The 24,492-nt window shown below is 45.5% G+C and overlaps 1 protein-coding gene across 2 annotated transcripts in view; it reads right to left on the bottom strand.

The window, feature by feature from the left end:
* The window catches only part of dock1 (dedicator of cytokinesis 1), a 297,928-nt gene that overhangs the window by 235,798 nt on the left and 37,638 nt on the right, over window positions 1-24,492 (bottom strand). For both annotated transcript variants that reach the window (XM_054749267.2, XM_054749268.2), the window contains exons 2-10: window positions 19,074-19,157; window positions 12,927-12,967; window positions 12,765-12,820; window positions 12,371-12,467; window positions 10,719-10,867; window positions 9,969-10,104; window positions 5,741-5,898; window positions 5,362-5,443; window positions 1,897-2,032 (exon numbers count right to left, since the gene is read on the bottom strand). In XM_054749267.2, coding sequence (XP_054605242.1) covers window positions 1,897-2,032; window positions 5,362-5,443; window positions 5,741-5,898; window positions 9,969-10,104; window positions 10,719-10,867; window positions 12,371-12,467; window positions 12,765-12,820; window positions 12,927-12,967; window positions 19,074-19,157 — 939 coding nt within the window. The remainder of the gene's footprint in view (window positions 1-1,896; window positions 2,033-5,361; window positions 5,444-5,740; window positions 5,899-9,968; window positions 10,105-10,718; window positions 10,868-12,370; window positions 12,468-12,764; window positions 12,821-12,926; window positions 12,968-19,073; window positions 19,158-24,492) is intronic.

The following is a 24,492-nucleotide window of genomic DNA, read 5'->3' as shown; positions in this document are numbered from 1 at the left end:
GCTAGAAGTGCAGCATATAAAGACCTTTATATCTGTAGGCAGGGCCGAGCAAACCTTTATAAAAAGGGTCTTAACTAATGCAGTATGCAACTGATGTTTAAACATAAATCAGCCTGTCATTTCCCTGCTCTTAGGGAAAAAAAGACAGAAAGGGACATCATTTTCTTTGTTGGATCACTTCAGGCAAAATGGCAATAATTAGTTCACGCTACACCTGGAAGTTTGCAATCAGCAGATAAAACAAATGCTAATCCTTCCATTGACTTTAGGTGCATATGTGACATTTTAGTCAAATAATGTATTCAGTGAAGAAAGGCTTCAGGGTCAAACACTTGTTTTAAAGGTGCAATTTGTAAGACTGACATCCTGTGGTCAAATGTGGTTACTGCAGTCCAGTTTTTAAGCTACTGTTCGTGAGTTTCACGGCTGCTGCCAGTTACGGATCAGCACCAGAAGGTTCTAGATGACATGCAAAGGTGAGTCATACCCAGTAAGTTGCTAAATAGATAAGTACATTTGTCAAGTCTGTTGTTAGTCCTCTTGGGTATTCTGTGGTAAACACGTACTACACTAATTTACCAGCCATGTAACCTGTTACCTGCAGCAAGCTAAAGCTACACAAACATTAGCCATTAGCAGCACGTCCATCTGGCCACTACTGAGCTGTGTAGCTATTCTATATACTGAAGTTATATCGACCCATTCTTAAATGTCTATTGAGGAAAAGTTATTTCAAAATATACATTGCTATTGTTTTATCGCCCAGCCCAAGCTTGAAATGCTCCTCACATTCTGATGGCAATTAATGAATGAAATGTCTCTGAAACATCCTGAAAAACCTCAGCCAACCATTGTGAGTGTCCCATTGTTAATGCTTGTACGCCAACCCATCCATCAAACTGTCCTCTGACTGTCCCTGCCCCCCTCTGCACATACCCCCCATATGTGCACGCATCACGCAATCACAGTTTTGAGCAGCTGAACAGGAAGCAAAGCCAGAGTCAGGCTAGCTAGTGTCATGGATGGAATGTTGGTGGCACTGAGCTGCTGTGATTTTGAACTTAAAAATAAACCAAGAAAGCCAAAAAATTTTTCATGAAATGCCATATTTTTAGCACCTTTCAGAGGACTCCAAAGCGCATTACGCTACAGTGAATCATTCATCCATTCACACACACATTCACACACTGGTGGTGATGAGCTACAGTGTAGCCACAGCTGACAGAGGCGAGGCTGCCGAGCACTGGTGCCACTGACCACCACCAGCAGGCAAGGCGGGTTCAGTGTCTCACCCAAGGACACAACAGCAGAATTCGATCCTACAACCCTCTGATTACTAGACAACTCGCTCTACTTCTTGAGCTACTGCTGCTAATAAAAACACCACACTACATTAGCTCGCATAATAAATTGTTATTCGATTACTTTGGTGCGTCACGTTAGAAATTGTTGCAGAAAAGTTCCCAACAAAAGGTTGAAAACATAAAGCAGAACCCTCTGGAACAAGCATCACGCTTTCTGAACTTTGGGGGCGTGGCTTGCTTGGGAGGTATTTAAAAAGCAGCTCCTCCAACAGCTTTTTTAGGAACTCACATTCAATGTCTAAAAGAAAACCAAATTGTAAAAAAATTCAAGCCATAAAATAACAGTAATCTGTCTAATTAATATTAAGCTACAGAGTTCACACAGGCAAATAAATCGTTTCTTATTATTGTCATTTAATGTCAAATATGCCTTTGAAAGTGCCTGAATTACCCTTTCCTTTTGTCGGTCTGAATAGAAAAGACACTCAGGCTCCAGCTATTCTTAGTGAAAGCTAAAAGGAGCTGCGGGTCGCTGCTTTAAGGTGTATTTCTTCAGTTTCATAATATTTGCCACAGTTAGCTTGATATTTACCTGCCACTCCAAATGGTCTTCGCAGACCTGAGGTCAGCTTCTTCGTGTTGTTGTCTCTCAGCTCCATGCGTCCCACTCTGACAATCTGACACACAAAGCTGATTTTCTCTCTCTTCAAATCTTCACTGCCCAAATCCTAAAGGAACATTTTTAACAGTTACTAAAAGAAATCGATGTGTTGCCATCAGAATCCCTTGAATCAAATCTCTGTAAAATTTACATTTAAATCTCAAGATACACTTAACAAAAATATAAACACAACACGTTTGTTTTTGCTCCCACTTTTCATGAGCTGAACTCAAACGTCTGAAATTTTGTCTATGTACACAAAAAACCAATGACTCTCAAATTTTGTTCTGAAATCTGTCTACATGTGTGTTAGTGAGCACTTTTGCTTTACCAAGATAATCCATCCCACCTCACAGGTGTGGCATATCAAGGGGCTGATTGGACAGCATGAATAACATACAGGTGTGCCTTAGACTGCCCACAATAAAAGGCCACCCTGACATGAGCACATTTTTGCTTTATGGGGGGTGGTAGGGCAGAAAACCAGTCAGTATCTGGTGTGGCCACTATTTGCCCCACACAAGGCAACACATCTCCATTGCATGGATTGTGGCCTGTGGAATGTTGGTCCACTCCTCTTCAATAGCTGTGCGAAGTAGCTGAATATTGGCAGGAACTGGAACAAGCGGTCGTATACGCCGATCCAGAGCATCCCAAACATGCTGTTGGGGTTATTAGGAGCGAACAATTTGTAAGCTTTAACTTACTTTTGGATTCTTCAATAAATTCTGTAAATATGGGAATATTTACTGATTTATTAATTAATTAAGATATTCTTAGATATACGGGGCACCATTCCCCTTTAACTGGGGAAAAATTGAATCCAAAACTCTTATCAGTCTTTCTTGAAGTTCGTAGAATCCTCGGAGCAGAGACTTCTCTTCGACACAACAAAGCTACTGGAGACGAAAATCTGAATTTTATAACGTTTAATTAACAATTTGTCAAATGAATAAACAGTGGCATAGATGAATAATAACCATGTGATATAATAAAAGGATGTATATTCACAATAATGTTCAAGGTGTTTTGTGTGTATGTATGTGTGTGTGTGTTTCTAAAATGGAGTCTGTATGCAAGATGGCTGACCCCTTTGTCTGGCTAAAGTGTGGGTGGCAACTTGCACTTTAACTTCCAAGGCACTTAGAATCATAAGTAACTTAACCTTAAATTAACTCAAAACATTTCAAAGGATCATGAAACAACACAAAAGATTAATCACGAATAATATCTTTTAGTTTAACCACGTGGCCAAGCAGAAAACATTTAAAGATACCAAACAATGATCAATAAGCAGTTTATTCTTTCAAAATGACCCGACGGACGTGTTTGGGAACGAAACAGGAAAACACGAAGCTACTTTTTAAGCAATAGCGCGGTTTTATTGCTTATTCTGGACTATAGAGGAAACGGGAGAAGAAAAGGAGAGAGAGAAATGAGTTTTCTGATCACCAGAACAGCAAGGCGTCCCCCGCTGTTTTGATTTGACGGTTCTCCGTGTTTCTCCGCAGTATCTCCGCAGTTTGGCGTCGTCCGTCGGTTTGATGCTTTCTCCGTTGTTTTGGCCCCACGAGTGTTTCTCCACGGGCTGGACAGAGACAGCAAAGTTTCTTTCTGTGCAGAGTTAGAACTTACAGCGTGCTTGATGGAGTTGTTGTTTTCCTCCGCAGTTCTGTGTCCTCAAACATCAGCTGGAGGGGAGCAGAAACGAGCAGATCTGATGGGCTTGCAGTTTAGTCTTCCAGCAGTTCCGTGGCTCAACTTGGGCACTTAGAGCTTCCGCGTGCTCAAGGGAGTCGGAGCGTTCGACAAGCGTGTCCTTACCGCCAGGTATCCTGGGCAAAAGAACGAGGTTTCTTTGTCTTTGCTGAAGATTTATGGTCTTAGTTCGCGGGAAAAGCTCCACGGCCTCCCGCACATGCGCAGAACGTGTTTCTGGTATTAGGCGGTGACATCATCCCAATGCTTCCGTGTGCAAAGCATCATGGGAAATGAAGTTTCTTGGCGCTGATGTGATTATTTGCTTTTCAGAGCAATTTAAGCACAGTCATTTTGGAGAAAATCACTGCATAGTAATTTCCTCATGAGGTCAGACCCTCAACAATGCTCAATGGGTGGCATGTCTGGTGAGGATGCTGGCCATGCAAGAACTGGGATGTTTACAGCTTCCAGCAATTGTGTACAGATCCTTGCAATATGGGGCCGTGTGTTATCACGCTGCAACACGAGGTGATGGTCGTAGATGAATGGCATAACAATGGGCCTCGGTATCTTGTCACGGTACCTCTGTGTTCGTTGTTCATAACATACGCCTGCCATTCAAATGCGAGTGTTTGCCCACTCAAGTTGGTAACAATGACAGACTGCAGTCGGGTCCAGACCCAGAAGAGGCTGACGACCATGCAGATGAGCTTCCCTGAGATGGTTTCTGACAGTTTGTGCAGAAATTCTCTGGTTATTCAAACCGATTGTTGCTGCAGCTGTCCGGGTGGCTGGTCTCAGGCGATCCTGGAGGTGAACATGCTGGATATGAAGGTCCTGGGCTGGTGTGGATGTACTGCCAAATTCTCTGAAACACCTTTGGAGAAGGCTTATGCTAGAGAAATGAACATTCATTTCATGGGCAACAGCTCTGGTAGACATTCCTGCAGTCAGCATGCCCACTGCACATTCCCTCAAAGGTTGCAACATCTGTGGGATAGTGCTGTTTGATCAAAATGCACATTTCAGGGTGGCCTTTTATTGTGGGCGTCTAAGACACACATTTACATTATTCATGCTGTATAATCAGCCCCTTAATATGCCACACCTGTGAGGTGGATGGATTATCTTGGTAAAGGAAAAGTGCTCCCTAGCACAAATGTAGACAGATTTCAAAACAATATTTGAGAGTAATGGGTGATTTGTGTTTGTAGAAAAAGTTTCAGACATTTGGGTTCAGCTCATGAAAACTGGGAGTAAAAACAAAAGTGTTGCGGTTAAATTTTTGTTGGGTGTAGTTTCCTTCAGCCTACAGCAGTCCTACTGTTCTCACCAATAACAACAAATCCATTAATAAAAATATCTCTCAAGTGTTTGTAACTTTGCTCTAAATGCAAACGTTTTACCGCACAGTTGAGATTCAGCCCTATTTTCTTTCCTTTATTTTTTAAGTGAGTAATGACACCCCAGGCAGCAGAGTGCTTACAGAGCATGCACACTGACCCCTGCTGACCTTGGCCTTCCATTAGATAGAGGTGACTAGCTTGGTAAATAAATACAGCTTGTCAGGATCTTACTGAAAGCTTAACAAACACAAGCCCTCTGCAAACAGCCTCTCAAATGCCTCATAGCGGGGCTGAATAACCCTAACAGTAACACACACAAGCATGAACACACATCACTAAACACACCCACCGTGAAGACCGCACGCAGATTATGAAGCTGTTCAATGTCTTTCACCAAACCCGAGCTGGACCATTTCACCAGGTAGTTCTCACTGCCGGGGGAGAAAGAGAGCTCACCATTTTTAAACTTATTGTCATCATTGTTTGGATAGCATGAATTTACATGTTCAGAAGTCTATGAGGGCATTTCAATAGATCTTAAAAATAAAAATAAAACAATGTTTGCTTTTGCATGAACCCAAAACTTAAAGGCTAGATAGATTTTGTGTCAACACTTTCATCTAAAGGTCTCATTCAACTGTGATGCTTCTGACAGGCTGGTTTTATTAGCAATATCCGCTGGATCTATGTGTGAAAAAATAATTAAAAACAGCAACACTTGGGTTCACCTGATAAACTTTGACTCCACTGGATCATAGAGAGACATGAGCACCTCGGCATCCTCCCCGATCTTACACACCACATTCTTCAGAGTCACGAAGAGGGCAAAAGCCGGTGTGGAGGCAAACTTAGCTTGTCTTGTCAGATCAATATTCTGCTTCTGAGACTGTCAGAGAAAAAGAGAGACATCACGGTGAGTTTGAGGATTCTTAAGGAGCTTTCTAACACATGCAGCAAAGAATCTGTGCTGTGTGTTGGTAAACAAAAGTGTGTCCATCAGACTCTAGAATTGTAAAAAGTTCCTATGAAATCAATCAGAAACTAAACTCAGGAAAAGAAGTTACAATGGGACCATGGTGCCATCAAAGCTACGCAGGAGCTACATTTTTAATATTCATGATGTTGACCTGGGCGGCACTTTCTCGCTGCCTCTACATATGCAATAAAAACCTGTGGTTAAAAAGGTCGTGTAAGGTGAAACCACAGGACTGTGGGACATTTAACGCCCGGCCTTTTCTATATATTGTCAACTGACAGCCAGGTGTGTGATGCAGCTGAAGTGCTGAGCGAAGCAGATTGGGAATCTGGCTGAGTTCCTAGCTTCCTGATGTGGCCGTATTCACGTGTCAGAAGTCACCTCTCACTATTCCCTCTAGAACTTAGGAGATGTGCAAGCGCCACATCTTCATTCCACATTTGATGACAAAGGGGGGAAATCCTGACTTCATGACTTTTTGAAACTTTTTTTGTAGATTTAGTTTTCATTTGATGCTAAATCTTTCCTTGCTGGTGTTTTCAGCATTTTTGGTGTTGCAGAGGAAGAGGGACTGGGCACAGGACCTTAGGAAAGAAAGGCAGCTAGATAGACATTATAGCAGGAGAGAAAAGGATGGGAGAAAGATGGGAAAGTGAGAGAGGCATTCCCGCTGTGAGGCAGAACCCCTTTCTATTCCATTTCCACATGCAGAGAATATCAATCATGCTTTAATGTCAAAGTGCAATCGTAATTTTATTTTAATTTTTCTTCGAATATAAGGATTCCTAGCATGCATTTTAATATTTTCCAGTCATTTTTATTGAATCAGCAGGTTTTTAAATTTGGAATCCACATTTCCTATTTACAATGGTTTAAAAACGATTTATGATCATTGAAAAAAAAACAATGAAATGTGACCACTGAATTAGTATAATTAGGGTCATAAAGGGGTGTTTAATTATGCAGAGGCCTGAAATATTTGCAGTGAATAATCTACAGGCAGTCACTGCAGTGCTGTTTATTAGCTTCTTTCAACGTGTAACTTTTAAACTCAAGCAAAGAGTATTCCTCTAACCTCAGAGTCAGAAAAGCAGTCCAGCATATGGATTTTACTCCACTGGTCAAAACAACTCAGCATGGCCTTCAGTCTCTGTTTATAAATCTGCCCCATCCTCCCTTCTGCTAGCCTGGCAAGCCATCCTATACGTGAATATACAGTCCAGTACCTATAGAAAGAGCTCAGTAGTGGTGCGGACTCTACGGTTTCTAACAGTCTCAGCATTGGACATTGAACAATGTGACATACTCACCGCTACGTATGTCAAGTGAACGGGGCAGTCCACTTTACAAAAAAGATACAAATACATCCTTTTGCTAAATAAAGGAGTACCTCTATCTGCTCTGGACTAAAAGAAAAGCCCAAGTCTAAATAGTCCATAGTTGAGGTTAAAGCCACTTCAAATGAGCCATCGCCATTTTCGTTTTTTCACTCAGTCGCAGTAACATCCCGCCCACCAAACCGATAAAGCGCATTGTCCGATAAAGGATATTTTAATGTCCTTTAATCCAAAAAGCACCAAGGGTAACAAATGAATTTACCGTCTTTTTTAAACGACATAAACGCATTAGTCTTGCTGAAGGTGACCTGGCTCTAATCGTACTGAAGCACCCAGATAATGTGGTGGGAAAGCCGAATACATCTGCATGTAATCGGGTCAGTCGTGTTGACGTCGGTAACTTCTGGAAGTGACGAGACCGCGGAAGCAGTGTTCTGAGAATACCATCATCACAAAGCAACACGAGTTACCAGTGCTTTAAGTGGACCAGTACACACTGGTACGCAGTACCGGCACTTCTTAGTTTTACCTCTCAGCGTACCTAGACTTGTTTTGGGTAAGTTAAGTACCGGTAGATTTTCCAGTCATTTATTAAAGTTAATCTCCAAGATTTCTGAAAACGTATCTGCCCGTCTCCAAGTAAATAGCCATCCACAGTTCCCCCAGCCCTGTTCCAGCCCTCTGATACACACAACACGCTCAAAGAGTGGCCTCATTTTGTGCATTGGTGAACTGTAGCCATCACAGCTATGTCGGGGTCACACTCACAAACAATCCACACCAACCCAATGTCTCCAAACACTTTTTTTAATCTCTTGGACGCTCCTCGATCCACAAGGTTTCCCTGCGTCACAGGATCTCACAGGTCCAACTGAGTTCAGGTGGAAAAAGATGCCACCTCTGAGTCTGTATGTAGAGGAGGACATCTGATTATTGATGCGCGTGTCACCTGCTGCCACATCTGCCCTCTGCTCCCCAGCAGAAGCGAGCTCGTCGCGATGCATGGCCATAAACCCATTGTCTCTAAACTGCTAGTGTGATGGATTTCTGGCTACAGCTGCTTCTGCTGAGTGAAGCTTCTCAACCTGAGGCTCGTCTACAGCACAAGAACACCTGAGCAGCCTGGTTATCATCAGCTCAGCTCAGAAGTAACACACCATCTACACAACATTTGTAAAAGTAAAAAGTACTAACGTAACGATATAGGCTTACACTTAAAGCACTGTGTGGAACCCCATCTAACAGTACGTGCTAAATAAGCTGTGCTGCAGCGCTGTTGTCCATTCCTCCAGCCATTGTGCATATCCTGTTTTACCGTCGCCTGCTTCCCACTCGCTAGCGTTTGTTTACTATCTGTGTTGCTAATAAGCTAACCGGAAGAATGCCGACATGAAAGGACGCATGTCGCCACCTAATGTGGAACACACTTCATTAGAGTTTTATAATGTACATGTAAACTAGGATAAAGACTCCCAGTTGATTACTTTAGATCGACCTCGATCGACTTAGTGTGTGTTACTAGGAGCATTGATACTTGGAAATAGAAATAGAGCTATACAGAGAAAGTATGTTGGACGCCATACCTGAGCACGAAAGGCTCATGTATAAATACATTATAAATTATCACCATAACACACGTGAGTTTAGTCTTCAAAATGGGTGAAAATGCCATCTTTCTAATCTACAACATTGCCTTTGTGCGATTTTGATTGGTTAGACAGTCCTAGTTTAATCCAAGTTAAAATCTGCTCACTGGTTTAAGTGATTCATCTATTTTAGATGCATTCAATTTATTTAGCAACACTTTTAGAAAAGCAGCCATTGGAGCTTGTGGTATAGTACTGTCGCCCATGTGCATATTCAGACTATCTCTCTACTGTCATCAGCAAAACAGAGAAGACACCATGTTGGAAAGGAGCTTAAACCATTCAGATAAAGTTGTGCCGAGGGATTCGTGAAGATTCCAAATTACTGGAAGTAAATCTCACACAAGCGATGCAGATTTCTACTGACCGAGTGACTGTGTCACCAAATTCAGACCATCTTATACAAAAGGGAATCTTTAATAACCTCTGAAGTAGCCATTGGGGTAAAAGCACATTCACAGATAATCAGAAAGAGATTGCACAGATTGACCTGCATTAGAGACGTGGCAGGAAAAAGCCCCCTAAAGAACTTTAAGGCAAAGCTGCAGTTTTCTTGTAAGACATAAAGGAATATATATATATATATATATATATATATATATATATATATATATATATATATATATATATATATATATATATATATATATATATATACATATATCCCGTTTGGAATTAAATACTCTGGAGTACTGCCACAGTTCCAGTCATTCCCAGAAAAAAGGTACCTGGTATCATTTATGAATCTTGTGTTTGTGATACAGGAGCGCTACTCAATCAGGGACAGCTTCAGCTATGAATCCTGCATCAGCACCAGTGCTTGAAGGCACTCAGCCATGTCAGGATGCTGAAATTAACCCAAGGTGGATCAAATCTACTAAAGGGCAGCAACACTAAGCCTAGCTTACAAAATTTATATTTGTGTTTCCCTTCATGACAAATGTAGTGATAATCAGCGTGTGGTACGAGGAGAGAGCCGGATCCTCCAAACGCTCACCTTCTCCTCTTGGATCCGGTCCTCTATCTGCTTGGAGGCTGCTTCGTGTGCCCTGAATAAACTGACGGTACTGGTCAGGTCTGGGTCCAGTATGTTTCCATCCTTGTCTCTGACCACCAGATCAAGATCCAAGTATCTGGTATAAGAGAAAAGAAGAGCGTAGCTGAAAAAGACCCAAAACACACCAGGATTCAAAATAAATAAAGGTCAATTCTAGTAGCATTTTTCATGGTTGGAACAGCACTAGCAACTGCCCCTCCAGCCGCCTCATTTTAACCTGATGTAGCATCTCTTCAGCTCAACTCTTCTTTCAAAACTCTCTTGTTGTATACCTGCTCCTTCTGCTCTGAGCAGGACTCCGCAGAGACAACAGCATGCTGTCTACATGCACTTGATGTGTTTTCATCAACCCATCGCCACCTGCTTCTGCAGAGGCAAAAGCAACATTCCTACCAGCCCAAAGGTGTAAACTTTCATCACAGCAGCAGATTGGATCTTTATTTTCAGATGCTTTACTAGTATCGCTGCAGATACCACGAGAGCTGTCGCTTCACGATGGAAAACAGTTAGCTGAAGTTAAATCCCTCCAGTTTGTTCCCAAGCAAAACGATGATCTGTCTTCATCTACTGACTGGCGTACTGACCTAAACCAGCAGGAGGACGGTTCTCTTGATAGATATCAGGCTAAAAGGAGATAATCCATAGAGAGGAAATGGCGGACCCACAATAGCACGATAGCTTTTTACTCACTTGTTGCCGTAGTCTATCTTGGAGGTGACCTTCTGTTTCAGCTCAGTCAGCTCGTCCTGGGGGAGCGTGCCGGACAGGATCTGTGACCGCCATTCAATTAGGTCGTAGATCATGTCGCGGACAGAGTTGAACATCTCACGCTTGTCCCCCTTTTTCAGACAAAACATTGAACAGCTGAGACACAAGAGGAAATTTACAAATGCCAAGTCCTACCCTGTCTGCAGAGCAGAAAAAAAACACAGTGTGGCCTAATTCTGTCGGTCAGGAAAAAACAAAGCTCCCACTTTTCATCTGTTACATGCTCAGACAGGTGAACACATACAGGTAAGTATATGAGCACAACTACAAATGACAACTTCTCAATTACGATTCACAAAAATGCACAATAAGGCAGGCAGCAAAGGTAAATCCAGATTTATGGAGCTATTCTTTTCTTTAGCTGAAAATAAACTTTCACATAAGCAGGAGTACAGCCATCGCATTGCAATCAAGTCCCAAGTCTTCACTCCAGACTAGACTAGAACTTGACCCAGACTCTATTGTGTTGAAGTACTTCTGTGTACAAAGTCTTCTGTGATTTCTTAGGGTTGAGTTAAAGTCATCAAAACTGTGAATCCTGCAAATCAGCTTAAATATCTGAATAATTATTGTCTAGACAAAGCTACTGCATCAAAACATGAAAACCTCTAAAAGCAGATGCATCCAAAGTGTGGCCTGAGGGCCCGTTCCAGCCCCCTGAGGGATTCTGAGCGGCCCTCAACTGCATTTCAGTAAAAGTAGAATGTCGTCTCTCCAGCAGACCGTTGATGCAGAAACCAACTTTATAACATTTTTATAATCCACTAACTAACACCTTAAAATCTGAACTTTAAAAACAAAATAAATTATGAATGAAATAAGATAAATAAAAAGCATGTTTGGCCTAGCTTGTTATTTTGTTTGAAATCAATGGTCCCAATTCAGAAATGTGACGGTGCACGAGCCAGGCTCTGCTGCTGAAAACACCCAAACCATAAATAATACTAAACTTCCAATAGAAATGTTAGATGTTTATTTTATATTTGCTGATATTATTATTATTATTATTATTATTATTATTATTATTATTATTATTATTATTATTATTATAACACCAGCAGAAGGCAGTGGGCTGGATTAGGATTTAATAATAGCTACCTCCCCCCTTCACTAACAGCTAACTAACCCTTCCTTTGAGGACATTTTGACTTTTATTATTTCCTTATATCCATCGTGTCTCTGAGGAGAAGAAACAAGCAAACAAGAAGAAAACATCTCATTCAAAATGTAGAAAGTTTCCTCCCAGTTTTCAAGTTGAATTTAACATCAATTCCTCCATGTCAAAGATTTCTGTGAGGCAGACTGCTCGACGTCTCGCTCCAGCAGGACACACTATGTCATGAGCACACCTCCCAAAAGTATACGTCACTAAGCAGATCGCTAACCATATCTGTGTACGTCCACAGATATGCAAATTACCCTCATGTTTACAGTTTTTGTCACGATTCTGCTCGCGTGAAGGGACTGAGGTCAGATGCTCAAGCTAGAAAACATTTCTGATCAGATCTTTGTTACATGATCTACTTCCTGCTTCATGTCCAACGTAAGTGTGTATTTGATGTAAAAGGACTCACCACATACAAGTCTCTCCATATTGTAGCCCACTCCCGCAGTGTTGTGGTGACCTCCTGAACCAGAGGCAGCTCAGTGGGAATGACCGTCTCCTTTTGCCTACGGTGACAGTAAACAAGTCTGAAACAGTAACTCTGTGTGTGTTCTGCCCTTTCTCCTCAAGTCTTACACACCGACTACAAAACCGGTGTTAGGACAAAAGGTGGAAGAGTCACATTTATCAATTCCTTCAGACTATTCTAAACAAAACAGTAACACCACCTGTATTTACCCAACATCAGACGGTATTTTTAGGTACACCATGCCTGAAATTATTGATGGCGATCAACAGTCTTGAAGAGGTGCTGTTAAACACTTCAACTTTAAAAACGAATGCAGAAAATGAGAAGAACTGACCCACTGCCCTCCACCGTGGCATCCTTCACGTGTATATAGCAAGCAGGAAATATGCCCTGAAGGGTAAAAAAAAAAACACATAAGACTTTGTGAAAGAGCTGAAAAAGAAGCTAAATATGTATTTTTAAATAATAACATTAAAAATCATTATAGGCCTCTTACCTTTTTTGATTTTCTCCTCAGCCTGTAACCCCTGTACCAGCCTGACAGAGCATAGATATAAACTGAATGTATTTTATTCTCATTAAACATCTTTTGTAATTATTTAAAAGTCATGACAATGTGTCAGGAAATGCCACATCGTAGCTCGAGTTAAAACCAAAGATAAACAGCAGTCTGTACACTAATCAGAAGAACAATGAAAATGTCCATAAAAGCAGACGTTTTTCTAAAATTGGCCTCCAGAGATCAGAGTCTGTCGAGTGGCTTAAAAAAGTAAAAAGGCTGTAATTTTGTTCTCTTTCTTAACATTCGTTTCGATGTCTCACTATGGGATACGCCCCTCCGCGGATTCCTCAGAAGCACTTATCTCAATACGCCAATCCTGATTGGCCAGTGACCGTGACATACGCGTCCCCCTGCTAGTATAAGTAGCAAGCGTCCCAACGTACGCACTATTCAATCACCTCTTCTCGCTTCGGTGGTCGCTTATCTCTGAGGTAAGTTAGCTCAACTGTTCACAGACGGAGCCAGCTAATATTTTCTCCGTCGCCGAACGTTAACTTACCGTCCTTCTGTCCTGACCTTCACCATAGGCTCGGGGCATAACGAGCAGCTTCACACTCCAGTGCATCTGTTCGTTCTATGCTAACACACCAGTTAGCCAACATGGAAGCCGCTCCTCCCACCAGAGGAGTCGACGGCGCAGGAGCTCGCCTCTGTACCTGTGGGAACAAAATCTCAAGCAAAGACCCGCACAGGGTCTGCTCGAGCTGCCTCGGGCTGGAACACGCCCAGCTGGCATTGGAAGTCCCCGGGTCATGTGAGAGCTGCGCTTGCTTCACCCTGAAGAGCCTTCGCCGGCGGCTAGCGCGCCAAGCTAGCCTGTCGGGGAAGGACCCTTGCCTGCCGGCCCCTGGGCCACCGCCTGGGGACGCCAGCGAACATGTCCTCCCGGAGCCGGAACCGTGTGCCGAACTCAGCTGGGGCTCACAGCTCGAACTGGCCGGTCCGAGCCACCCCGCCGAGGACGTGTTGGAGTTGGACTACGGAGACGACGAGGACACCTCTGAACTCCTCATTTCAGAGGAGGACAAGGAGGACGACGTCTTTCTCCCCATCGCTCAGGCCTCCATGCCTAGCTTTCCGTCCTCTCCCAGGGATGGAGCGGCTTTTCCGGCCATGCAGTCAGTCTGCCGACGCGCTGCGACCAGGCTCAACATCCCTTGGCCCACCGTGGTCACTGAGGCTGTCAGATCCCGCTACGAGGGAAAGAAGCTGCCTCAGGCCACGAGGGCGGCAAAGCCCCTCCTTCCCGGAGCTACTCCAAGAAGTGAGGTCCTCCTGGGACAAACACCCGTTCAGCTCCAGGTCTCCTGTCCAAGGAGCCTCCTCGCTGGACCTCGAAGGGATGGAGAAAGCTGGCATGCTTCGCATGCCGCCGATGGAACCACTGGTTGCAGCCCACCTACACCCACGGCTCTCGGCGACTTCCTCCAGGCCTCCCGCTCTCCCTGCGAAGGCGGACCGCTTCCAGTCGGCGCTGAACGAGAGGGCGTACAAGGCTGCCGCCATCTCGGTCCGAGCTTTGAATGTCTCCTCCATGCTCTCGGCGTACCAAGCCGAGCTCTGTGAGGACATGAATACGAAGCCGGGCCCGGAGGTGTGGGAGGAAATCACCGTACTGACCGACATCTGCCTGCGTGTGCAGCGCTGCGCGGTCCATACTACGGCTAAAGCTATGGGCATGATGGTGCTTCAAGAACGTGCACGATGGCTGAACCTCACCAACCTCTCTGAGAGAGAAGGAGGACATTTCGGACATGCCAATCGTGCCTGAAGGCATTTTTGGCTCTGCCCTGGCATCAATGCAGCAACGGTGTGCGGCCAAAAAGAAAGAGGATGAAGCCCTTCATCTCTGCCTTCCCCGTAAACCCTCACCGGCGCTGCCGGCTCGGCCGAACCTGCCTCAGGCAGCTGCCCGAGGCCAGCCTCAGTTCCGGATCCCAAAGCGCCCGAAGCCTCAAGCTGTCCAACCAGCTCCTTCGGGCTCAGAGCCTCGACCAGTTTGGCCTCATGGATCCGGCAACCAAGCTGCTCCGCCGCCGGGACAATCCACCAGACACGGCGGTCAGCAGGTGAGGAGGAAGAAGTGGGCAGCCTGTCGGAGTTCTTCCCTCCCGACGCTGCAGCTGGCGGTTCCCCGTTCGCCAGCTCCTCCTGTTCGATGTTGCCATGGTGCTTTCTCCCCCCCTCACGGAAACCCTCCGGCAGAGTTCCCGAGCGGTCCAGGGTGGGGCCAGGACGTGCAGCCGGCGGTGCCGGCTCAAAACACACGTCACAAGCACTCACATTGTTTTTCACAAGCATGTCACGCTCAAGGAGCATTAAAAGGTTCGCTGAGGCATCCAGACAAGATGTCCAGGGCGCAGCAAAAATCAATAAAAATGTCACCCATGAGCGGTTCCAGGCGGGGGCGGCCCCTGGCGGACTTTCCCGCCAGCCACGGGTCGTCCCCGTAAGCCCGGGCCGTCAAAGCACAAAGCCCCCGCGCATGCGCAGTGGCTGCCACGAGCACCGCTGTCCCACAACCTCTGGAGGGAGCTGCTGCTCCGTGTGTCACGGCTGTGTCACCGCTCTCCACTCACATGGAGGAATGGACAGCGGTTTCTGCTTCACGTTGGGTGCTGAGAACTATTTCGAGGGGTTACAGGCTCCAATTCACTTCTGTTCCTCCTCGATTCTCCGGCGTAGTGTTCTCCCACGCCCAGGGGTCGTCAGCTCACATCCTTCAGGGAGAAATCTCCTCCCTGCTGGAGAAGGGAGCGATATGCATTGTGCCTCCCGATCGGTCTCAGAGCGGTTTCTACTCCAGGTACTTCCTGGTCCCGAAGCGGGGAGGGACCGGGATTCGCCCGATCCTGGATCTGAGGGCCCTGAACCGATGCCTCAGAAAGTACAGATTCAAAATGCTCACGCTCTCATCCCTTTTGCATCTGATTCACCAGAGCAACTGGTTCACCTCAATCGACCTGAGGGATGCATACTTTCATGTTCCCGTGTACCCTCTACACAGGAAATTTCTGAGGTTTGCCTTTCAGGGAGTGTGTTATGAATACACCGTGCTCCCATTCGGCCTCTCGCTGAGCCCGAGGGTGTTTGTCAGGTGTACGGAGGCGGTGATCGCCCCTCTGAGAGGGAGGGGCATTCGGCTGGCCACGTATTTAGACGACTGGCTCCTGCTGGCACGGTCCAGAGAGGAGACAGCGTCAAACACGCTGGTTGTGATCCCTCAGTTGTGTGGTCTGGGTTTCAGAATAAACTGGCAGAAAAGCGCTTTACTCCCCTCCCAGAAAATAACCTTTCTAGGTCTGAATCTGGACTCAGGGGCATTCACGGCCCGTCTCTCGGCACTGCGCGTGAACGCGCTCTCGTTCTGCCTGGCGCGCTTCCGCCTACACAGTTCGGTGCGGTTTGCGTTATGCCTCAGGCTTGTGGGTCTCATGGCGTCGGCTGTTTCAGTGGTACCACTCGGCCGTCTACACATGAGAGATTCTCAACGCTGGGTGGCTTCTCTGGGTCTCTCTCCAGTGCGCCACAGAGCGCGCAGGGTGATGGTCTCTGCAGCGTGCGTCGCGGCGCTCCGCTGTTGGCGTCACCCCTCCCTCTTGGCACAGGGGGTGCCTTTGGGGTTGGTTCTCGTGAGGAAAGTGGTCACGACAGATGCGAGCCTGTCAGGTTGGGGGGGGGGGGGGGGGGGGCGCTCCTGGAGGGTCGCTCTGTCAGGGGTGTGTGGAGCAGAGAGCTCTGGGGGACACACATAAATTATCTGGAACTCCTCGCGGTCTTTCTAGCCCTGAGGCGCTTCCTGCCTTTTCTCTCCGGCCATCATGTCCTAGTGAGAACAGATAACACCATGACTGTGGCTTATATAAACCACCAGGGGGGGCTGCGCTCCATGCGGTTACACACGCTGGCACGCAGACTGATCCTATGGTGCAGCAGGCATCTCCTCTCAATCAGAGCCACCCATGTCCCGGGTGTTCTGAATCGGGGGGCGTATCTGTTGTCCAGAAGGACACCCCTGTACGGGGATTGGAGCCTGCATCCAGCAGTGTTGGAACAGATTTGTATCCGGTTCGGCACAGCCGTAGTGGATCTTTTTGCCTCCAAGGAGAATGCTCACTGTCCTCTGCGCGACCGAGACGCTCCACTCGGCGTGGACGCGCTGGCGCACGACTGGCCACGGGGACTGCTTTACGCTTTTCCCCCAGTGGCCCTGATACCACCCACCTTGCTGAAGGTACGAACCCAGCTCCACACTCTCATTCTGGTGGCCCCATACTGGCCAGCCATGCATTGGGTGGCGGACATTTTCCAGCTCCTGGAGGGCCAACCTGGGAAACTTCCGCTTCGCAGGGACCTGATGTCCCAAGCGGGAGGCTCGATCTTCCACCCTCATCCAGAACGGCTGGCCCTGTGGGCCTGGCCCCTGAGGGGTGCGGGCTAGTCTCAGCAGAGCTTCCCCAGGCAGTCATTCGAACCATTCAGAATGCCAGGGCCCCCTCCACTAGGTCCCTATATGACTGTAAATGGAGGGTGTTTGAAGCCTGGTGTCAGGGCAGGGAGGTCTCACCCTTCCAATGCCCGGTGAACGTCATTCTGTCTTTCCTGCAAGACTTGTTGGATGGGAAGAAGGCTTTCTCCACCAGTAAAGTGTACCTAGCAGCCATTTCCGCCCGACACTTGGGTTTTGGGAAGAAACTGGCAGGTCAACACCCCCTGGTGTGTAGCTTCATGAGGGGCACGCGCAGACTTCTCTCTGTGTCTCGACCCCTGGTGCCCTCATGGGATCTGTCCTTGGTGCTGTCGGCCCTCTCCGGGCCTCCATTTGAACCTATGGACGCCCTGGACCTTAAGATCCTGTCTCTTAAGGTGGTGCTACTCCTGGCTTTGGTATCTGCAAAGCGAGTTAGTGACTTACAGGCTCTCTCTGTGCACCCATCCTGCACCCAGTTTGCACCCGGTGACATGAAGGTGTCCCTGAAGCCCAACCCTGCCTTTGTGCCTAAGGTGGTGGGCTCCTTTTCTCCTATTATCCTCACAGCTTTCTACCCGCCACCCTTCTCCTCTCCTGAGGAGGAGCGGTGGCACAAGCTGTGTCCGATTCGCGCGCTCAAGGAGTATGTGAATCAGACGGAGAACCTTCGCAGGGGGGACCAGCTTTTTGTGTCATGGGGTGGGCCTCGTAAGGGGAAACCCGTCACAAAGCAGAGGCTTTCCCACTGGATTGTGGAGGCTATTTCTATGGCTTACTCCTGTCAGGGCATTCAGGCTCCTGTTGGGCTCAGGGCCCATTCTACTAGGGGCCTGTCTGCTTCTTGGGCCCTTTTTCGGGGGCTGTCAATCCAGGAGATTTGTGCTGCAGCAAGCTGGGCTTCTCCACTTGCATTTGCACGCTTCTATAAGCTTGATGTTTCGGTCCCTGCAATGACTCACACGATTCTGAGTGTGGGGTCTTTGGCGGGCCAAGACGTATCCCTGTAGGTTGGTGATCGCTGGATAAGCTGTCTGGCAATACGGGAGTCTCCATATCCCATAGTGAGACATCGAAACGAATGTTAAGAAAAAGAACTTTAGGTTACTGTCGTAACCCCGGTTCTCTGAGTAACATGAGTGAGATGTCTCACCAGACAACCCTTCTTGCTGGGCGAAGCGAGAAGAGGTGTTTATCTTGAATAGTGCGTACGTTGGGACGCTTGCTACTTATAGTAGCAGGGGGACGCGTACGTCACGGTCACTGGCCAATCAGGATTGGCGTATTGAGATAAGTGCTTCTGAGGAATCCGCGGAGGGGCGTATCCCATAGTGAGACATCTCACTCATGTTACTCAGAGAACCGGGGTTACGACAGTAACCTAAAGTTTTTACCCAGCCTTTTCAATACAGCTCTCCTGGCAAAATCACAGCATCCAGGCTGCTTTTGGCTTCATATTAAGGGTCAGACCAACCCAAACCCTAACCCACACTCATAAAAATATAATAAAGAAATCTACTAAATTCTGCAAAGAAAGATGAAAAGGTATCACTGAGAACCCACAAGGGGAGCTCAAGTCTGGCCTATTAGCTGTAACACAGGGCTGTCCTCACCTTCATACGTCTCAAGTATGTGCACCGTGTCGCCGATCTGCAGAGACAGCTCCTCGTCTCCCCGGGCGTCGTAGTTATAGATTGCTGAAGAAAAACAAGAGATGACAATATAAGAGAAGATGCAGGAAACAGAAAAGGGGCAATAAAGCATTTTTCACCCTTGCAGCTCTAAATATGTGTCCCTGTAATGTTTAGCCAAAGGTTCAAACATATGTGGGCTATCCACCCATGCAGTCTGACACAGTGATTGGTGGAGTTGGCACCAGTTAAGCTGTAATAAACACTTTTAAACCACCTACTGAGGAGAAACCAATGCTGACAGATAATGCCAGTGCTACAATGAGGACAGTAGTCAACATATTTACTTTGAAACAAGAAAGATGACTAAATATTTCACAAGTCTTGATTTTCTAGGGTGTTCTCATATGTACTGTATCAGTACAAACACACTCTCGTATTAACTAATGTTTCGTCTATGCAAGTCAAGTTTGGAATTATTTCTGTGCAGTGTGCTGTTTTGTTGGTGAGATCTTATATTTCAGAGATTTTAATTGGTCAGAAATGTGACTTTTAGAAGAAAAAATGATTTTTATTTCCTGCAAAAGTTGAATAATCAGCATTGAGTTCCATGGCTAAATCATTAGATCACAAGAAGTCATTGTTTTTTTTGTTTTTTTTTGGTCATGACTCATAGAAATATTTAACTATATGAAATTTGGCTTCTTCAAATCAGCCAATGGCTGCACTGATATCTAAAATTAGCACTGGCTTTAGATTATGACCAGTCAACTTTTATTGCACATGGTGGTCTGTTGCATTCAATACTGTTCTCATGGAAATTCTCCCAGAACGTACAAACACACAATTCCCAAACAGAACGTACACATGAACACCAACAGAGGTGGTGAAGATGTCAGTGTGAGACAACTGCGTGAGTGAGCATCTGTAAACTGACCATTTAAACGTGTTCACGGTGCTCATGGGACCGCCTCCTTTGCCATGATGGACAGCAGAGAAACGAACTACACACGATGAAAGTCCCATGATGTTAGTCAAAACAAGCTTTGGTTGTTTTATATCACTTTGATTTAGTTGATTTCACAGTTAAATGGTAATAGATGCCGCATGGTTGGCCACACTAACGGACAAGGGTGTAAACTATTTGTTTTTTGCCAAAAAACTTTGATGGCGATGGAGAATAAACAGCAGCTGTCAATCAAACGGACTAGCAGCCCTCAAAGAATGTTTGGATTTTTCAGTGAACACGTTTTACCGGGTAAGATTCATGAGGAAGACGGGGACTGACTGTGATGGACCTGAAATGATAAATGTGATGTATTTATTGGTGTTGATAGTCCTATATTCTCCACAGAGTGGCTGGGCTCTCCCTTAGAGATGGGGTGAAAAGCTTGGTCATCCAGGAGGGGCTCGGAGTAGACCCGCTGCTGCTCCACATCGAGAGGAGCCACATGAGGTGGCTCGGGCATCTGGTCAGGGTGCCTCCTGAACACCTTCCTGGTGAGGTTTTCCAGGCAAGTCCAATTGGGAGAAGACCTAAAGGGAAACCCAGGACATGTTGGAGGGACTATGTCTCTCGGTTGGCCAGGGAACGCTTCGGGGTTCTCCCGGAAGAGACCAAGTGGCTGGGGAGAGGGAAGTCTGGGCCTCTCGACTTAGGCTACTGCCCCCGCGACCCGACTCCGAATAAGCAGAAGAGAATGAATGGATGGATGGAATCCTATATCCTCTATGGAGGACGCACGTTATTGTCCACCATAATGAACTGCTAGATAATAATAATATTGTTCCGATTAACTGGAACTGAACTGACTCCAAATGAAATTATTTATTTAATATGATGAGTTTCATACCATACCATACCAATTTATTTATAAAGCACCATTTCAAAATAGCATAAAAATACATAAAAGAGCCAAATGCTTCAACAAATCAACAAAGCACAATGAAAGCATGAAAATCTGGTAAAATGCATAAAAACATTGCATAAATAATCAAGGATAAAAATCCCTACTAAAAACAATAGAATATGCAAACAGTTAACAGCACTAAAATAAAAATTATGCGACGAATGATAAAAACCATTTGAAACGGCACAAATAAAACCAAAAAAGCTACAAGATGGTGCGAGGTGTTAAAAGTGAGCTACTGAATCACAAAAACTAAATTAAGAAAATTAAACCCGGTGATGGATCTTCATGAAAAGTGTCACGGAGGTAAGGCAATACTGAAAAAGTGTGTTTTCAGGGCCGACTTGAAACTGCTGACAGAGGGAGCCAAACGCACATGGAAGGGCAGAGTGTTTCAGAGTTGGGGAAGGCACGCTCCCCCGTGATTTGTACCGAACCTTCGAAACAACAAGCAGCAGATGATCTGTTGAACGAAGGGCACGAGTGGGAACATACGGAGTCAGCAGGTCTGTCAGATAGGATGAGGATGGGCAATACAAAGCCGTGTATGCATATAACAAGACCTTGAAATGAATCCTAAACTTGACCGGGAGCCAGCGTGAATCTGCGAGGATAGGTGTGATGTGCATGTGTCTGTCGGTGTTGGTTAAAAATCTGGCTGCAGCATTTTGAACCTTCTGCAGTCTGCTTGGGGCTGAAGCATTAATCCCAATCAGGACAGAATTTGCATAATCCAGACGTGAAGTAATGAAATCATGAATGACTGACTCAAGATGCGGGCTGTTGAGGATTGATTTGAGACGTGTGATGCGGCGGAGTTGGAAAAAGCAGGACCTGTCAGTGGTGTTGACTTGTGAAGTCATTGAAAGTTCAGAGTCCAGTTTCACACCTAGGCTAGTGGCACATGATTTGAGATTGAGTGAAGGGAGAGTTGGGACGCCTAAAGCACCATTCGTGTTGGTGGGGCTAAAAAGTATGGCATCTGTTTTGCTGTCATTTAACCGTAGGCAGTTTTGAGAAAGCCAGGATTTGACCTGAGAGTTATAGATATCATGTCGCCCCTCGGTGTGAGTAGCAGCTGAACCCGGTGACCCCGCCAGCGACAAAAACTGGTAGAGATCTGGAATTTTGGTTTTTGTTTGAAAGATCGGTAACTTGTTTACATCAGTGAACAGCAGCAGGGAGAAGGTAAGCTAACGTTTAAAGACTAGCTAACACTTAACTTTTGTAAATACCGCTCTTCTATGAGCCCCACCCAGGTGTGCTAAACCTTCACACAACTGAACTGGGCTTAAACCAGCAGAACCCAGGCTAAACAGGAAAAGAAACAACCTCAGTTGCCACCTTTGCCCTTTGTTCAGTAATCCCGTAATTCACAGTACGTGGGGGCAAACGGTCAATAGGCGTGTGTGTATTGGGGGGGTTGCTAATTGGGCCATTTGAACAAAGGTTTCTGGAGGGGAAAATGGCTTCATTTAAAAAGACCATTATCACAAGCACTACAGCCTCCCCAGTAGGAACAGCCTGCCACTTGAAGAGCTCATTATAGTTCATTAGAAGCATCAGGTGGGACACCATGTGTGTTTTTGGAACCACTAGGGTGCTTAGGTTGGACAATTATGGAGAACAAAGCCTTTCTGGTTTCTGTGCTTTTACTACTGGAGTTCAATCATTTGTTGTTTTCTGCTCCCACATGAAAAATAAAGTGTGCTTTTCCTGATAGATGAGAGTGTGAAGTCAGCCTCTTAATTTTCAAATCTGAAGCCAAGTCAGTATTTTAAATCGTTCAAGAATTTTCTTCCAGTATATTTTGTTGACTTTTTTCCATTTTAAGAATCACATTATCCTGCTTTCTTCTTCTGTAGAGTGGAGAAATAAATGACTAAGCAGTGGGCTGAGTTTGGGCTGTTAAAGAAAAAAATCATAATCACGATAAGTTTGATATCGCAGTTATCACGATTACTATTTTATCTGGGAAACAGCGTTTTTTTTATTTTTCTTTGCACAGAAACACTGTGCTGTGATGTGAGGTGTCAGAGTTAGAGCATCAAGGAACTTCTAGAGCACTAGATCACCAATTAGAAGATTGAAGTTACCGATTTACAGCAGCAGTGGCACAGTTCAGCTGCTTAAAAGAGAAAACACAAACAACATGTTTTGTTAATAAAGTAGAGACAGGCATGGTTTCCCCAGGGTTTTTATAGTACTAGTGGTAGCGGCAGGCGGCTTCCCCATCAGGATGGGGAGATGGGATTGCAAAATTATCAAATAGAAACAGTTGCAAAATGATCCAACAGTTACGGGATCGACCTATTGAGCGTCCCTACTTCACCAGATAGATAAAATCATCTTTTACTTTTTTATTGAATAATCACTTAGGTTTTTTTGTTTGTTTTTTCAGATGGCCAAGAAAAATACTCCAAAAGAAGACCATGCCATACAGTTTTGGGATGGAGAATGGACACCGCTGGACACCATACCACAGACGGTTGTACTATACATGAAAACAACATAGGTGTACTTTTTTGACATGCATAATTTTTCACTGGTGTTATGTTAAGATGAGTTCCCCCATTTAAAATGGTTCCACACCTGTATTGAATCTAGCCATTAAGAAGCATTCACACTGCTAATATATACAAGTTTTGGCACAGAAGCATTAAAGCTGCTTTCCAGAGTTTTCCTCTTTCAGAAATTATGTATGATTTGTTAGAAATCCGTAAAAGTGATTATCGTATCATGTACTGTGATATAATATAAGCAATACGTCTTTTTTTTTTTTTTTTTGCTAAGCACGCCCCCTGCCCCGCAGAGCTCCATGCAATAGGAAACTGAGCGTCGACCAGATCTAACCAATAGCGTTATGGGCTCGACACATGGGAGGCGACATCGCCTCTCCTCCATTCATTTTCATTGAGACATGCGCGACAAAGCGATAATCGCGGGTCTCCCTCCTACCAAGCGGAACGCGAAAAACGTGCGTGTGAAATTTTGCGCTCGTGCACGTGTCGTACGCAGGCGACCCAGCGACGCGATCCCAGAAAGTTTAAATATTTTCAACTTTTCATCGCTGTCGCTTGGACGAGGACCAATCAACGGAGGTTTCATTCACTGACCAATGAGCGGACAGGATGCTCTGTACATCTCAGAGCAAACATGTAGGAGAACTTGGTTATTATTGTGTTTTATATAGTAAAATCAGAAGTAAGATTTCACATAACTCTAGCAGCACCTTGTGAAACATCATATCTACCACTTTATTAACTCTGAACCGCTTAAATAACCTTAATTCCCTCCAACCTAAATCAGCCAAGCAAAACAACGGAAGTTTCGATTTCGCAATGGAACAGAAACCGTAGACGGCTTTGCCGCTGGCCGCTGCCGCGGGTCGCCTCCCGTGTGTCAGGTAATAAAAGCGACGAATTTCGCTGACCAAGGTCGTTTGTCGCCTCCTGTGTGTCGAACCCATTTGACTGCCACTTAGATGCTTC

This window comes from Nothobranchius furzeri, chromosome 16 (genome assembly GCF_043380555.1).
Source record: "Nothobranchius furzeri strain GRZ-AD chromosome 16, NfurGRZ-RIMD1, whole genome shotgun sequence".
Classification (NCBI taxonomy): domain Eukaryota; kingdom Metazoa; phylum Chordata; class Actinopteri; order Cyprinodontiformes; family Nothobranchiidae; genus Nothobranchius; species Nothobranchius furzeri.
This window is presented reverse-complemented; position numbering and strand designations above follow the sequence as displayed.